General features: G+C 42.1%; 1 protein-coding gene across 2 annotated transcripts in view; it reads left to right on the forward strand.

The window, feature by feature from the left end:
- tmprss15 (transmembrane serine protease 15) overlaps positions 1–17,816 on the forward strand; it is a 32,390-nt gene extending 14,574 nt beyond the window's left edge. For both annotated transcript variants that reach the window (XM_037546263.1, XM_037546264.1), the window contains exons 15-24: positions 800–940; positions 2,678–2,788; positions 6,157–6,289; positions 7,774–7,869; positions 8,404–8,453; positions 9,877–10,117; positions 10,768–10,949; positions 12,428–12,523; positions 16,287–16,426; positions 17,265–17,816. In XM_037546263.1, coding sequence (XP_037402160.1) covers positions 800–940; positions 2,678–2,788; positions 6,157–6,289; positions 7,774–7,869; positions 8,404–8,453; positions 9,877–10,117; positions 10,768–10,949; positions 12,428–12,523; positions 16,287–16,426; positions 17,265–17,447 — 1,373 coding nt within the window. In that variant the 3' untranslated portion in view covers positions 17,448–17,816. The remainder of the gene's footprint in view (positions 1–799; positions 941–2,677; positions 2,789–6,156; positions 6,290–7,773; positions 7,870–8,403; positions 8,454–9,876; positions 10,118–10,767; positions 10,950–12,427; positions 12,524–16,286; positions 16,427–17,264) is intronic.
- Positions 17,817–17,830: the final 14 nt, after the last annotated feature.

The following is a 17,830-nucleotide window of genomic DNA, read 5'->3' on the forward strand; positions in this document are numbered from 1 at the left end:
TTGACATGATGAACATTTAGGAGCGTTCACACATCTGGACCAGCCCGCAAAAATCCCCAGATTTTGAATCCTCTTGAAAATCTGTGGGAAGACCTGGAACAGCGAGTAAGACTCCAGGGCAGGGATCCATGAAATCTGGCTGAACTGCAGAAATCTTTAACGCAAGAGTGGCAGAACATTCACCAACATCCAGAAACCGACCAATCAAATCGCAGCTGTTATTCGTGCTCGTGGAGGCTTATTTACCATTACACATCAGTAATATCGTCATTTCCCGTTCAGCTTCACTCACTTTCTCCTGCCAATTCCTTGTAGATTAATCAATAAACAGCGTAATGTTTAGTGACAGCCCCACACTCTTAAGAAGATGGTTCTTCAAGGGTTCTTTAGTAAAGACACTGGGCCTCGTTCTCCAGTAGTTTGTTCTTAAATGTGTTCTTGAGGAAGATCCTATAGATACTACACATTTACATACATATACATCATACTATACATTTTACTATACAGTGAGATCATTTCACTAATAAAATTAGATGTTATAATAAGTGCGCAGCCACCTCAGAATGAGGAATATTTGATATATCGACTAGATTTTAGATCATTTCTCTTGATAAGATTCCATTTTTTTGCAGTGTTAACTTTAATGTGTGTTTAATGTAACAGGGTTTGATTTTATATCATTTTAGTTTCTGTTGGGCCGTTCATGAAATTTTCACACAGGGTGAAGTGGCATTTGGTCCCCTGATATAACACATTCACTACTAATTCATTCTTTCGTTCTTGCGTTCCTTCTTTTAAGGTGTCCTGACGGGGGGCCGTGTTTTCCCCGATCTGTTCTCCAGGTCCTCTCAGATGAGCGTGTGGTTTTACTCAGACTCGACTGGAAACAATCGAGGATTTCTCGCCAATTTCAGCACAGGATTCGCCCTCGGGCAGCCAGGTACGCGAGAAAAACCCTGACGTCTGGTGACTCGACCTGGTTCAGTAAGGATTCGTGTCAGTGAAGAGACTGAAAAATGGGCTGATTTTCACATAAACAAACAATCCATTAAAGCCCATCCCTGTTTCATAGTGAATCACGTGGCTAAAGTGTGAGTTTTCACCATTTATCATGTAAAATTCCTTCTTTTCGTCACATTTAAGCACAGGTGTTCAAAATAACCAGAGCTGAAAATAGTTGTTTGTATGATGCCATAGAACAGCGGTGCTCAGTCCTGGTTCTGGAGATCTCCCACCCTGGAGAGTTCAGATATAACACACCTGCCTCTTATATTCAGATGCTCCTGAAGACCCTCATCACCTGGATCAGGTGTGTTAGATTAGGGGTGGAGCCATGGTTCTTCAAAGAGTTATTTTTTTAAATGCTATGAGAGACTGAAGACCCTTTAAAAGTTTGAAACTACCTCCACCAAATAATGTGACAGTGATAGGCAGAAGCCCTGAATTGGTGTAGAACCTTCAAGTTACGTGAAGGTTCTTCATGCACACAAATCTCCTTTGGTTCTTTAGGTAAGTGGTTCCCAACCCAGATGGTCCACATTTGTGCTCCAACCCAACACTCAACACATAGAGAGCTGCTTTCCCACTGCCTTTGGTACCAGCTAAAGTTTTCCACAGATATAACGCCACCTCAGTGTAGCTGGTCGTCATGGCAACACCAAATGAAACTGCCATGACGCGAGGGAGACGAATTTTGTTCAGAAGAGGCAGCGAAACAAAAGACTGCTAAAAATTACACCAGGGTTCAGGCGACAAGATGATTCTGGTTCTCCAAGGCGACACACGAGGCTATTCTAACTTGGATGTTAACCCTAGTATGTGTGTTTAGCAATTCTCTCCAACCAATCAGCAGTCTGTGGTTTTTTACCTCACCTTTTGGTATCAGTTCAGCTTGGAACCTTGACAAAAGTGGAACCAAAAATAGTACTAGGTACCAGATTTGCCATGGAAAACCAAAAAAGGCAAGGAAATGCAGCGCAAAGGCAGCTAATGTGGACAGGCTCTGGGACCCTGAGGATGGGGCTGGGAACCACTGCTTTAGGGAAGTGGTTCTTCCATGGCATCACTCAAAGAACCCTTTGTAGGACCTTTTTTAAGAGTGCAAGACTTTAACAAAACAATAGAAAATTCAGATTTAAATGTGAATCAAAGTAAAAGCATCAAAGGATTGGCTGAGAAGTTGCTAGGCAGTTGCTCGGGGTTGATAAATGGTTGCTTCAGGTATTTTAGGTGGTTGCAAAAGTGTTGATAAGCGGTCGCTGTAGTATCCCAGGTGGTTGCTAGGGTGTTGGTAGGTGGCTGCTAAGGTGTTTGCTATGGTTTTCCACATCCTAATCTCCACATATTAGGATGTTGCTAATGGACTTGACAGAGGTTGGTCACCCCATTCATTCCTATGGGGGAAAAAATCAATTGAATTTAATGACGTTATGTACAAAAACTGTACATCTGATGAAAAAGCTGCTTACAAGCACACAGTTCCCGATCAGACCTAACATCCAGGAGCTGGAACATCTCGGTGTCTCGGAAGTTGAACGTTTCACCACTTTCATCAATCAGATGTCAGATTGGTGATGCGAAATTGAGCTGTTGGAAATGAATGAGTTAATGAAAGGATTATGCAAAGAAAGATTTCAGTATCATATAAAACCTTTCATTTCTTATCATTCCTTTGCAGTTCCATGTCAGAGTGGACAGTATCAGTGTGGTTCAGGACAGTGTGTGTCCACTTCCAGTGTGTGTGATGGTGTGGTCAACTGCCCCGATGCTTCTGATGAAGCTTACTGTGGTGAGTGGACACATTCATTTACTGCTGGTGTTTAATATGGAGGAACCTTTCTGTCTGAAAAATAATAGTAAACATTCAATATTATCAGGAAATTTGAGGCCTGATAAAATTACATTGCAATTTCTGAAGACTTGCAGAAATAACACATTATGAATTGATATTTTTGATGGCAATTTATACCTTCAAAAGGCCGCATACATCTTTACATAAGAAAGTTTACACGTATATCACCTATATAGCTCTAAAAAACACTAATATGTTGTTATATTGTCAACACCCAATGTTGCCAGATTGGGCCGATTTAGATTCGGCAGGATCAAAGGTGCTCTGGTGGTGCACAAAATCTGGGCTTGTTTGTTATTATTTTGGCAGGTTTATATATAAAATCTATATTAGTATATACAATTAATAAAATGCATGCAGCTGAAATTTTATAGTCCAAACTTCAATCAGGAGGCCGTTGCCCCACCCACCTGTACTGTTCATACTCAACATCAGTGGTTAACATGCCTAGCAGTCTATTTTTAACGCTATGGGTTCTGAGGTCATGTTCTAGATCAGTTCATCTCTTCTTAAATCCTCCTCTAAAGGTTCTTCATAGAACAGGATCTTCATCTGTTTCATATCTAAACGCTCCGTTATCTTCATCACTACTTTCCAAACCCGCTGCAGCAGCTTCAGCAGCTGGAAACTCTCTGACGCCGTTTCACACGAGTCTCCGATGTGGACTGAATGAAGAATGAAGGGTTTCCGGCGTGACGGTCAGTCCTTAGTGATCTCCTGAGTGTCCGTCGGTCAGTTTCACACAGAATGTAGACGGACACACAAATCCAGCAGCTCCACACGGTGAGAGGCAGATGACGTGTATCTCAGCCCCTCTTCACAGGCTCATAACTCCGGATGTGAGTCTCGTAGGATCTCGTGATGAGATGGTTGGAAAGGGCGGCTCTACAGATTCAGGAAGGGTTTGAACTGGATTTCTGAGCTGGATCATCACAAAGATACACACAGAGAATTTGATGTGCAGGCGAGTTTGTGGACCCCAGTGGATTAATGTTATGGTTGTACGTTCAGGTCTAATACAGCATATTATCCAGGCTTTTCAGGGAAACTAACACTAAAGTCTTCATATCAGTGATAAAATAAGCACACTTGTTTTAAGGCCTGACAGTTCTGTCTAGCAACTGATACACTTATCTGGAAATTTTCAGCACAGCACAGCAGATGATAATGTAATATAGGAATCTATTACTGATGTTATGTTGGTTAAATACAGTAATATTTTTGTTTTACTGTTTAAAGAACCTTAGATTTCCTTTGATGTGTGGTTTTTCTTGTGTTTTTGAACATTCTGAACAATTAGTTTTGTCTGGAAACTGTAGACAAAATGTCCAGAACCAGCCAGTAGTGCTGGTGTATCGGTCTGTAGGCCTGTCACTGCACCTCTGAGTCATCATCTCCATGGACAATCACCACCTCATCCACACCATCAGACTCACTCTGATCCTCTGCACCTTCAATCTAGCAATTATATCTTGTACGTCTTCTATCCACATCCTATACAATCTGGAAGGTTCTCTATCAGTGTTCTGTCCCTGAGAACCTGCATCTCATTTATTATCTCCCTCAGACTAACAGCACATACGGAACGTGAACAGCAGCACATTTCAGAACTTATTACTGTACAACTGTACATTGGAATAGTGCAGTACTAGTGTATGTTGTGTATATGTGTGTATTCAGAGTCGGTGTGTATACATATATATACACTGCTCAAAAAAACAAAGGGAACCCTTAAACAACTCAATATAACTCCAAGTAAATCAAACTTCTGTGAAATCAAACTGTCCACTTAGGAAGCAACACTGACCATCAGTTTCACAGCTGTTGTGTAAATGGAACAGACAACAGGTGGAGATTACTGGCGATTAGCAAGACACACTCAATAAAGGAGTGGTTCTGCAGGTGGGACCACAGACCACTTCTCAGTACCTTTCTGCTTTCTGGCTGATGTTTTGGTCACTTTTGAATGTTGGTGGTCTTTCACACTCGTGGTAGCAGGAGACGGACTCTACAACCCACACAAGTGGCTCAGGTAGTGCAGCTCATCCAGGATGGCACATCAGTGCGAGCTGTGGCAAGAAGGTTTGCTGTGTTTGTCAGCGTAGTGTCCAGAGGCTGGAGGCGCTACCAGGAGACAGGCCAGTACACCAGGAGACGTGGAGGAGGCCGTAGGAGGGCAACAACCCAGCAGCAGGACCGCTACCTCCGCCTTTGTGCAAGGAGGAACAGGAGGAGCTGCCAGAGCCCTGCAGAATGACCTCCAGCAGACCACAAATGTGCATGTGTCTGCACAAACGGTTAGAAACCGACTCCATGAGGATGGTATGAGGGCCCGACGTCCACAGATGGGGGTTGTGCTCACAGCCCAACACCGTGCAGGACGCTTGGCATTTGCCAGAGAACACCAGGATTGGCAAATTCGCCACTGGTGCCCCATGTGCTCGCCAGAGGTAGCCTGAGTGCCATTAGGTACCGAGATGAGATCCTCAGACCCCTTGTGAGACCATATGCTGGTACGGTTGGCCCTGGGTTCCTCCTAATGCAGGACAATGCTAGACCTCATGTGGCTGGAGTGTGTCAGCAGTTCCTGCAAGATGAAGGCATTGAAGCTATGGACCGGCCCGCCCGCTCCCCAGACCTGAATCCGATTGAGCACATCTGGGACATCATGTCTCGCTCCATCCACCAACGCCACATTGCACCACAGACTGTCCAGGAGTTGGCGGATGCTTTAGTCCAGGTCTGGGAGGAGATCCCTCAGGAGACCATCCGCCACCTCATCAGGAGCTGCCCAGGCGTTGTAGGGAGGTCATACAGGCACGTGGAGGCCACACACAACACTGAGCCTCATTTTGACTTGTTTTAAGGACGTCACATCAAAGTTGGTTCAGCCTGTCGTGTGTTTTTCCACTTTAATTCTGTGTGTGACTCCAAATCCAGGCCTGGTTAATACATTTGATTTCCATTGATGATTTTTATGATTTTGTTGTCAGCACATTCAACTTTGTACAGAACAAAGAATTCAATGAGAAGATTTCATTCACTCAGATCTAGGATGAGTTATTGGAGTGTTCCTTTATTATTTAGAGCAGTGTATATATTATTTCTCTTCTTAGATGTGTATTTGTTTTTAGTAATTAAATTCTATAAGGGGGATTTTCACTCACTTTCCATCACCTGTGTAAATGTGATGTGACAAACGTGATTTGATTTGAGAAGCAATCTGGCAACCCTGTCCACACCTACCTCAGAGTGATGTTTTGTGTTTATCTGAGCTGTGTTGTTGATCTGTCTCTGTATTTCAGTGCATTTGATGTCAGCAAATTTCCCTGGAGCTCAGCGTCTGAGTCTTCAGATTCAGAACAGCCTCTACTCGGCCTGCGCTCTGGACTGGAGCCCAGACTTCTCAGACTACTTCTGCCGATACCTGGGCTACAGGTGAGCACTCTGACCAGAACAGACTACACACGATCACACATACACTGCAGGGCAAATACATATTATACATAGGAAAAAAACGTGTTTTCATTTTAAAATTTAGTGTTCAGGCCACCGTTCTGAGAGAATCTGTGTTTTATACCCTGTCAACTGATTATTTGACTGAAACTGCTTTTGTTAAATAATATTAAATATTAATTTTATGAAATTATGAAAATCTAATACCCTTTTTTGTAAAAGGCATGTAAAAGTTTGTACTGCCAGGGGTGCTATTAGCACTAAATTTGCTTTAGTGTTTGTCATTCAGAAAAGTACCGGTTGTGAACCCACACCAGCAGGATCTATCTGCTGCACCTGTTCACAGTAACATCTTTCAAAACTAGAAGTTAAAGATAGTGAGTTAATGTTGTTTATGCGATTTCCAATAAAGAATATAGTCTAATCCGTTTACGCTGAAAAGCTTTTAAGCTAAAGTTTATATAGAACGCAGCCGAGGTTTGTCTTCTTGTTTCTCTGATGATCTCCTGATCAACCTGTTTGGACGCTTCAGTGCAGGAGAGCAAAAAACCCAAACGGCGCTTTAATCAATGCTTCTTATTGTCATTATCAGTCAGATTCTGTGTAAAATGTTAGATTTTGATACTTCAGTTTAAATCTCTGCTTTTTTGGCCTATTTTCTCTTTCAGAAAACCAAATGTGCCATTTTTGACCATTTTCGGGTGGAAATTTATGGTGATTGAAATTCCAGTGTGTGCACAATGTTTATGGTCACTGGGTTGCAGTGCTGTAATCTCTCATAGTATCACAGTGAAGCTGGTGCTCCTATTTCTTCTGTCATTGAATTTCTTAATGCTCCTAATGGGCTTTGCCTGCTAGTTTAAAAACTCTAATCATTGAAAAGTTTTATATGTAAAAATAATTAAATGATAAATAAAAAATGCTTTTATTAAACTTGAGTTTCTGCTTTTATTAAACTAGAATTTCTGCTTTTATTAAACTAGAATTTCTGCTTTTATTAAACTTGAGTTTCTGCTTTTATTAAACTAGAATTTCTGCTTTTATTAAACTAGAATTTCTGCTTTTATTAAACTAGAATTTCTGCTTTTATTAAACTGGAGTTTCTGCTTTTATTAAACTAGAATTTCTGCTTTTATTAAACTAGAATTTCTGCTTTTATTAAACTAGAATTTCTGCTTTTATTAAACTAGAATTTCTGCTTTTATTAAATTAGAATTTCTGTTTTTATTAAACTAGAATTTCTGCTTTTATTAAACTAGAATTTCTGTTTTTATTAAACTAGAATTTCTGCTTTTATTAAACTAGAATTTCTGTTTTTATTAAACTAGAATTTCTGCTTTTATTAAACTTGAATTTATTAAGCTTTCTCGGATGCCATGGCAGATGAATAGCAGGCGTGTGGGGAGTGGGGGGGCAGATTTAGGCTAATTAAATGGCTAATTAACAGCATGTTCTGTTAAATCCAGGTCCGGAAATGCTGTGTTCTTGTCCGTGTCAGAGGGGGACGCTCCGTTTGCTGTGGTCAGCTCGGCTGCTGATGGCTCTCTGGATATAAAACCCAGGTACTTGACTGGTTTTATTTCTTTAATGCTTGCGTTCAGTTTTGTGTTTTAGATCATAAACAGTGCAGATTTCCATCATAAAGTGTTTCTGAATCAGCTTTTTAAGCTCATCTAACTCGCCCTTCACTCCCAGCAGTTTCTGATTGACATCCCAGTGAAATTTAGTGTTTGTTTGTATTTACCACCTCATTACTCCAAACGCTTACGAGATATTTTACCACATCCTTCAGCTTAATATCTAGAGTCTACTGTCCCTCATATTACCTGATATAATCATGTTATCCTCCATCAGCATGGCCACACCTCTTCTAGACTCCTGAGTTCAGTGAATATTATGATCTAAAAATATTCACAGCAGACATTTCAGAACATTTGCTATAAGTGGCTGGCGCTCTCGCTGAACTGAGATCAGTCAGATAAAGGAATATATGGCAGGACGCTGTACAGGCAGGTCATTACTGCACTGCTGGATGCAGAGCTGCACAGTTTAATCAGCTTTTCACAAACGATTCTCTGTTTGTTTCATTTTTTAAGTGGAAAATGTCCAAGTGAAAAGGTCGTTTCACTGCACTGTGACAACCAACGTAAGTATGAAAAAATGACATATAAATTACTTGAATTACTTGCAGGATGGCATAAAAGAACTATGCCATTAAATTGTGTGTAAATATATATATATATATACACTTGTACATATAAGCTACAGTATTGGACATCAACTAATTAAAACTAATTTTTAAAAATTAAAAATGACAATAATAATAATAATAATAAACAAATGAAAGGATTTTTTATTGCTGAATTTTGTTGCTCTTTGATGGCTCAGAAGGCCAAATGATGATCCTCCTAAAACGCCTAATTTCTCCTAAGCATGAGACCAAAAAGGAGAGATTAGATCCAAGAGATAAAAAGGAGAGTAGAAAATGATCTGCAGATAAAGATGAGCGTCATTATGGCTGCAACTCTGAGCACAACATCAGATTACTGAGCTCAAGGTCTCAGGTGGAACATCTCCGCAGCAGGAGTGGAGGCTCCTTTATCACACTGCTGTCTCGATGAAGCTGCAGAGATATTTAAGAGCTGTTTTTATGAATTGTGTCTCTCCTGTGGGGAAATCTTACTGCATTAACTGGTGTTAAGAGTTAAAGTGGTTATACTTCCTCATTATGACGGTGAGTTTGAGCACATTTGAGACCTAAACATCAAGCTGGACCTCGTTTTTGAGCATTAAGTTCATATGTAAAGATGTTTGACATGGTGTAAAAACTTTGACTTTCAATTATCACCAAATTTTTGTTTTTTTATAGAAATTGCAGCTTAATTTTATTTTACTTTTCGGGGAAGGTTTTGTTCAGGCAGTGTTGACACACTATGTAGTCTAACCCTCTACTGCATGAATTATGAATGTTTTCATGTGTTTCTGTTTTTTGAAATATAACTTAAATATAATATAATTACTTAAATAATGGGAATTCTTAAATATATATATTTATTTCTAAACTTTGTGGGTTACTTGGTAATTTTTTCCATTTGGCAACAACATGCAATCATACCACAGCACCATAAAATCTAAAAAAACCCAAAAAACAATTTTTTAAAATTTTTCTCTAATTTTTCTCAAAAATTTTCTCTAGAATAAACAAATTCAACTTGTACTCAGTGAAATTTATGATGCAATATTTACAAATATTGTAAATTAATACAATTTCCGCTGGTATTTGGAATGTAGGGTAATAACAACATCATAATAAAAAATCCTGGTCATGTGACGTCATGAAATATTTGTACTTTTAAAGTAAAAGACACTTTTTCGGCAATTAAATAGGAAAACAGATTTTATATCACTGCTGTTCATTAAAATTAAGATAAAGTAATTGTTGCCATATGGCAACTATAAAAATATTATAGTTCATCATTTTATGTGTTCTGTCATTCATAGTGCTGAGTAATATTTGTTAAATACAGGATAATGAAGCTTAAAGGGTTATACTGTCCTGTGTGTTCCAGCGTGTGGAACCCAGATGATGAACCTAACGACAGCATCCAGCTGGTCTACAGTAGAAGATCTAGGGATGGAGAAGGAGGGAGACGAGGCTGGGAGCTCTTCAGGCCGAGTGGTGGGAGGAGAGGATGCACCGAAAGGTGCCTGGCCCTGGATGGCGTCTCTGAAGTGGGTGGGCCGGCACGTGTGCGGAGGGGCTTTAATCGACAGAGAGTGGCTGGTCACCGCTGCACACTGCGTTTTCGGGTGAGGACAACAGAACAACACTCACCATCACTCCATATTTACACTTCTCTTTTTCATTTTTTCCTCCATATGAAACATTTTATCTTCAGCGCAACTAAAAGCCACAATTTCTTTTTTCTAGATTGAATTGAACTGAATTCAGAACCTTCAGCCAACTGTGTTTGTACACTGTGAAATTAGACCTCCGCGTTTAACCCATGTTGTGTAAAAGCCACAGACACTGCAGATTCATACTGGATTAAAATCATGGACCTCTTTAATAATCACTCAAATTACAGCGCCTCCCCAGATTAAACTAATCCAGCTCCAACAGGGCTTATAATTGGCCGACCTCAGTTTTAGCAGTGCTGTTTGTATTGACCTCAGGTCACCCTGATGGCAGACCCGGACTAAATGTCCATGTGTCCTTCAGTTCTGTTTGAAAAGCATCCAAGGTGGCTCATCACGTCAAAGACTCCTAGAATGAAGACTTCTATATCTGTCATTTCATAGATTTGATAACTTTATCTTATCCTACAATATGGAATATAATAAAAATAAAGTAGACCCCTCGATTAGTAGGACTTTCCAAACTTTTTACTAATACTGTATCCACCAAAATGATGATGCATAGCATATTAACAGTATGCCGTGGTGTGTCCATCCTGTAGGAGAAACGTCCAGCTCTCTAACTGGGTGGTCATGTTGGGTCTTCATGCTCAGTATGAGTCCGACACTTCAGAGAGACAGACGCGTCAAGTGGACCAGGTTATAATGAACCCGCGATACAACCGACGGACTAAGGACTCCGACATCGCTCTCATGCACTTGCAGACCAGAGTCAACTTCACAGGTCAGTGACAGACCAGTTCACTTTATTAGCTTATTATATTTAGCACATTTACAGTGATGACGGCTGCTATTACTGTCTTTAGCTACAGTGTGCAGAGCTGGACGAAGTACACAGATCATGTACTGAGTTAAAGTCGAGACCCCCAAGGTAAAATATTCCTCCAGTAAAAGTAGAAGCTCCTCCCTTTAGACCTCCACTTGAGTAAAAGTACTAAAGTATTTCCCTTCAAATGTACTTAAGTATAAAGTAAAAGTACTAAAAGAGTAATTCTGGCTCTGATGTCCTGTTATCATTTTTATAACCAGACTGGCTTCATGAACTCATTTCAGGTGAAAGTCCTCCAGCGTCTCTCTTGGTAAACCAGTCTTTTAATAGAACGTCATTAATTAGTGACGCTGACGTCTATTAAAATGATCAGAAGCACAAAACACTGAAGGTAAACAGTTTCCATCAGGGAGAACCGAGTGGCTCTGAAATCACTTTTTACACACAAGCAAAGTTTCAGTTTCAGATTTATTTACAACTTAGTTCCAAGTTTAAGTTGAATAAAAACTGGCTTTAAACTCAGGATCACAGATGAGCTCCTTTACTATGTTGATCTGTAGGCGTCTGTTCATAAACATAAACCAGCCCAAACTCATTTACTATAAAATGAAATGGTGTTTGTAGAAATTCAGAAAAAAGCCGCGTCAGTCTCGACTGCATATGTGGACATATTTCTATATTGAGCTCTATTTACACAAAGTTAGGTTAGTTCATCATTTATGTTGAACAGACTCTCCCAAAGTTTTACGCTGCTGCGCTGACGTTGAACCGCGTGCTGCACTGGGTCGGTATGACCAACAGGTCAAAACCAGCTCTAAACAAAGTGACCGCTGGGCCCTGATTGGTGCTCTGGCTTTGCGCTTCTCTCGTTTTGACATGTTACGTTTTTATACACACAGAAACCAAAAGGAACGACCGATTTCTCAAAATGTAGGAGGAAAAAGTCGGATATTAGACTCTGAAATGTAGTGGAGTGAAAGGAGAAAGTCCAGAACGGAGAAACTTCAGTACAGATACACCAAAAATACTAAAGTACAGAAACTAATTACATTTACTCAGTTACTCAGTTACTCAGATACTCAGTTACTCAGATACTCAGTTACTCAGATACTGTCCACCACTGACAATGTGCGACATGACTTATTGCATCTTTATAGATAACAGTATGTCATCTACCACTACTGTACATTTTCAGCAACTAGTATAAAGAATTCAGTAACTATTATGAATTATTCAGTAACTATGAATTATTCAGTAACTACTATGAATGAAGATGAATGTGCTGTCTAGCTTGAATCTGGACACATGTTTTGTAGTAATGACAGTGAGGAACTGAACAGTGACACTGTCACTGATTCATTTGATTGATAAACTGATAGATTTCTGATGTCTTTTCAGATGATATTAGTCTGATATGAGTTTCATTCCTACAGATTACATCCAGCCAATCTGCCTGCCTCACCCTAAGCAGCGGTTTGAACCTGGCAGGAAGTGTGTGATTGCTGGCTGGGGCAGACTCACTGAAGGAGGTCAGTGAGTCTCATATAATCCAGACCGAAATGATTCAATATGCACTCCTGGCCACTTTATCAGAAACACATCACTTGTAGCATAACTTTAGTATTCAGTGTACAATTATGAAGCAGGTAGAGCGCATAAGGTAGATAAGTGTTTCTAATAAAGTGGCCAGTTAGTGGAAGCACAAGGTGGGTGTTTCTAATAAAGTGGCCAGTGAGTGGAAGCACAAGGAGGGTGTTTCTAATAAAGTGGCCGGTTAGTGGAAGCACAAGGTAGGCGTTTCTAATAAAGTGGCCAGTTAGTGGAAGCACAAGGTGGGTGTTTCTAATAAAGTGGCCAGTGAGTGGAAGCACAAGGTAGGTGTTTCTAATAAAGTGGCCAGTGAGTGGAAGCACAAGGTGGGTGTTTCTAATAAAGTGGCCAGTGAGTGGAAGCACAAGGTGGGCGTTTCTAATAAAGTGGCCGGTTAGTGGAAGCACAAGGTGGGTGTTTCTAATAAAGTGGCCGGTTAGTGGAAGCACAAGGTGGGTGTTTCTAATAAAGTGACCGGTTAGTGGAAGCACAAGGTGGGTGTTTCTAATAAAGTGGCCAGTTAGTGGAAGCACAAGGTGGGTGTTTCTAATAAAGTGGCCAGTGAGTGGAAGCACAAGGTGGGTGTTTCTAATAAAGTGGCCAGTGAGTGGAAGCACAAGGTAGGCGTTTCTAATAAAGTGGCCGGTTAGTGGAAGCACAAGGTGGGTGTTTCTAATAAAGTGACCGGTTAGTGGAAGCACAAGGTGGGTGTTTCTAATAAAGTGGCCAGTGAGTGGAAGCACAAGGTGGGTGTTTCTAATAAAGTGGCCGGTTAGTGGAAGCACAAGGTGGGTGTTTCTAATAAAGTGGCCGGTTAGTGGAAGCACAAGGTGGGTGTTTCTAATAAAGTGACCGGTTAGTGGAAGCACAAGGTGGGTGTTTATAATAAAGTGGCCGGTTAGTGGAAGCACAAGGTGGGTGTTTCTAATAAAGTGACCGGTTAGTGGAAGCACAAGGTCAGTGTTTCTAATAAAGTGGCCGGTTAGTGGAAGCACAAGGTGGGTGTTTCTAATAAAGTGGCCAGTTAGTGGAAGCACAAGGTGGGTGTTTCTAATAAAGTGACCGGTTAGTGGAAGCACAAGGTGGGTGTTTCTAATAAAGTGGCCGGTTAGTGGAAGCACAAGGTCAGTGTTTCTAATAAAGTGGCCGGTTAGTGGAAGCACAAGGTGGGTGTTTCTAATAAAGTGACCGGTTAGTGGAAGCACAAGGTGGGTGTTTCTAATAAAGTGGCCGGTTAGTGGAAGCACAAGGTGGGTGTTTCTAATAAAGTGACCGGTTAGTGGAAGCACAAGGTGGGTGTTTCTAATAAAGTGGCCAGTGAGAGGAAGCACAAGGTGGGCGTTTCTAATAAAGTGGCCAGTGAGAGGAAGCACAAGGTGGGCGTTTCTAATAAAGTGGCCAGTTAGTGGAAGCACAAGGTGGGTGTTTCTAATAAAGTGGCCAGTGAGAGGAAGCACAAGGTGGGCGTTTCTAATAAAGTGGCCGGTTAGTGGAAGCACAAGGTGGGTGTTTCTAATAAAGTGGCCAGTGAGTGGAAGCACAAGGTGGGTGTTTCTAATAAAGTGGCCAGTGAGTGGAAGCACAAGGTGGGTGTTTCTAATAAAGTGGCCAGTGAGTGGAAGCACAAGGTGGGTGTTTCTAATAAAGTGGCCAGTGAGTGGAAACACAAGGTGGGTGTTTGTAATAAAGTGGCCAGTGAGTGGAAGCACAAGGTGGGTGTTTCTAATAAAGTGGCCAGTGAGTGGAAGCACAAGGTGGGTGTTTCTAATAAAGTGGCCAGTGAGTGGAAGCACAAGGTGGGTGTTTCTAATAAAGTGGCCAGTGAGAGGAAGCACAAGGTGGGCGTTTCTAATAAAGTGGCCGGTTAGTGGAAGCACAAGGTGGGTGTTTGTAATAAAGTGGCCAGTGAGTGGAAGCACAAGGTGGGTGTTTCTAATAAAGTGGCCAGTGAGTGGAAGCACAAGGTGGGTGTTTCTAATAAAGTGGCCAGTGAGTGGAAGCACAAGGTGGGTGTTTCTAATAAAGTGGCCAGTGAGTGGAAGCACAAGGTGGGTGTTTGTAATAAAGTGGCCAGTGAGTGGAAGCACAAGGTGGGTGCTTCTAATAAAGTGGCCAGTGAGTGGAAGCACAAGGTGGGTGTTTCTAATAAAGTGGCCAGTGAGTGGAAGCACAAGGTGGGTGTTTCTAATAAAGTGACCAGTGAGTGGAAGCACAAGGTAGGTGTTTCTAATAAAGTGGCCGGTTAGTGGAAGCACAAGGTGGGTGTTTCTAATAAAGTGGCCGGTTAGTGGAAGCACAAGGTGGGTGTTTCTAATAAAGTGACCGGTTAGTGGAAGCACAAGGTGGGTGTTTCTAATAAAGTGGCCGGTTAGTGGAAGCACAAGGTGGGTGTTTCTAATAAAGTGGCCGGTTAGTGGAAGCACAAGGTCAGTGTTTCTAATAAAGTGGCCAGTGAGTGGAAGCACAAGGTGGGTGTTTCTAATAAAGTGACCAGTGAGTGGAAGCACAAGGTAGGTGTTCCTAATAAAGTGACCGGTTAGTGGAAGCACAAGGTCAGTGTTTCTAATAAAGTGGCCGGTTAGTGGAAGCACAAGGTGGGTGTTTCTAATAAAGTGACCAGTGAGTGGAAGCACAAGGTAGGTGTTTCTAATAAAGTGGCCGGTTAGTGGAAGCACAAGGTGGGTGTTTCTAATAAAGTGGCCGGTTAGTGGAAGCACAAGGTGGGTGTTTCTAATAAAGTGACCGGTTAGTGGAAGCACAAGGTGGGTGTTTCTAATAAAGTGGCCGGTTAGTGGAAGCACAAGGTGGGTGTTTCTAATAAAGTGACCGGTTAGTGGAAGCACAAGGTCAGTGTTTCTAATAAAGTGGCCGGTTAGTGGAAGCACAAGGTGGGTGTTTCTAATAAAGTGACCGGTTAGTGGAAGCACAAGGTGGGTGTTTCTAATAAAGTGGCCGGTTAGTGGAAGCACAAGGTGGGTGTTCCTAATAAAGTGACCGGTTAGTGGAAGCACAAGGTCAGTGTTTCTAATAAAGTGGCCGGTTAGTGGAAGCACAAGGTGGGTGTTTCTAATAAAGTGGCCGGTTAGTGGAAGCACAAGGTGGGTGTTTCTAATAAAGTGGCCAGTTAGTGGAAGCACAAGGTCAGTGTTTCTAATAAAGTGGCCGGTTAGTGGAAGCACAAGGTGGGTGTTTCTAATAAAGTGGCCGGTTAGTGGAAGCACAAGGTGGGTGTTTCTAATAAAGTGGCCGGTTAGTGGAAGCACAAGGTGGGTGTTCCTAATAAAGTGACCGGTTAGTGGAAGCACAAGGTCAGTGTTTCTAATAAAGTGGCCGGTTAGTGGAAGCACAAGGTGGGTGTTTCTAATAAAGTGGCCGGTTAGTGGAAGCACAAGGTGGGTGTTTCTAATAAAGTGGCCGGTTAGTGGAAGCACAAGGTGGGTGTTTCTAATAAAGTGGCCGGTTAGTGGAAGCACAAGGTGGGTGTTTCTAATAAAGTGGCCGGTTAGTGGAAGCACAAGGTGGGTGTTTCTAATAAAGTGGCCGGTTAGTGGAAGCACAAGGTGGGTGTTTCTAATAAAGTGGCCGGTTAGTGGTAGTAATGAGTATATGTGTATGTACAGACATGTATAAACATTGATGAATGACTGTGAGGATGTATGAGTGAATGTTCTGTATACATGCTGTGTATGATGTGTAATACAGGTGCAGTGGCTAATGTCCTGCAGCAGGCCGTCGTGCCCCTCCTCAATAACACTCTGTGTCAGGAGTGGCTGCCTCAGTATATAATCAACCAGCGCATGGTGTGCGCAGGTTACGCTGAGGGAGGGATCGACTCATGCCAGGTGTGTATAAAACATATATTACACATTTTCAGCCTACAGCAGTTTAGCCCCACCCATTCAGCTACAGCAGTTTAGCCCCGCCCATTCAGCCTACAGCAGTTTAGCCCCACCCATTCAGCCTACAGTAGTTTAGCCCCACCCATTCAGCCTACAGCTGTTTAGCCCCACCCATTCAGCCTACTGTAGTTTAGTCCCACCCATTCAGCCTACAGCTGTTTAGCCCCACCCATTCAGCCTATAGCTGTTTAGCCCCACCCATTCAGCCTACAGCTGTTTAGCCCCACCCATTCAGCCTACTGTAGTTTAGTCCCACCCATTCAGCCTACAGCAGTTTAGCCCCACCCATTCAGCCTACAGCAGTTTAGCTCCACCCATTCAGCCTACAGCAGTTTAGCCCCACCCATTCAGCCTACAGCAGTTTAGCCCTGCCCATTCAGCCTACTGTAGTTTAGTCCCACCCATTCAGCCTACAGCAGTTTAGCCCCGCCCATTCAGCCTACTGTAGTTTAGTCCCACCCATTCAGCCTACAGCAGTTTAGCCCCACCCATTCCTGCTGAAGTGATGTGGAGTGTTGTCCCTTCAGACAGTCTGTATTTATTGGATTGAACAGGAAACATTACTTTGTGCTGTTACTGGCTGTTTTGAATAAGGGAAGCCAATCAGAACAGAGCTCATTTACATATATCAGTCTTTCAGACACAGCAATAAAATAGCCTGTTTAATTCTGAGGGGTAAGGAAAGACTGGAAGTGAATTATGGCTGTTTTACCATAAAACTGCAGCAGAACTGCAGAATAAAGGCCTTTAATCTGAGTGTAAGAGTGTCTGACTGTGTCAGGGGGATTCTGGAGGTCCGCTGATGTGCAAAGAGGAGGGCCACTGGGTGCTGGGGGGCGTGACGTCGTTTGGAACGGGCTGCGCTCGGCCGAAACAGCCCGGAGTGTACGCCCTGGTCAGTGAGTTCACTGACTGGGTGGTGGAGACCCGACGCCTCAACTCACACTGGAGCAGCTGGAGATAGAAACGAGAGCGCGGCGGCACCGATGAGCCAGAGTCCGCCAAGAGCTTAAAGACGCTTAAATGGGTTAAAATCTCCATTTTCAATAACATGCTGCAGATAAATGTCTAGTTTATTATGATCATCCTGTGCAGCTTCACAGATCATTAGTAGGAAACTGTAAATGAAGTTTTAATATTAATGAGTGAGTAACCTGGGTGCCTTAAACATTTGAGTTCACTGAACATCACATAGTAAAATGAACAGAATGTAAACCGTTTGACGTGTTGCAGCATCCATGAAACGTGTGCCATAACTTTTGCACAGGCCACATTTCCCGTTTTCTCATGTTCCCAGTGTGTGAAATTCAGCAAATAAACAGTAGTTGTGTATTAAACCGTGCAGCG

This window comes from Pygocentrus nattereri, chromosome 16 (genome assembly GCF_015220715.1).
Source record: "Pygocentrus nattereri isolate fPygNat1 chromosome 16, fPygNat1.pri, whole genome shotgun sequence".
Taxonomy (NCBI): domain Eukaryota; kingdom Metazoa; phylum Chordata; class Actinopteri; order Characiformes; family Serrasalmidae; genus Pygocentrus; species Pygocentrus nattereri.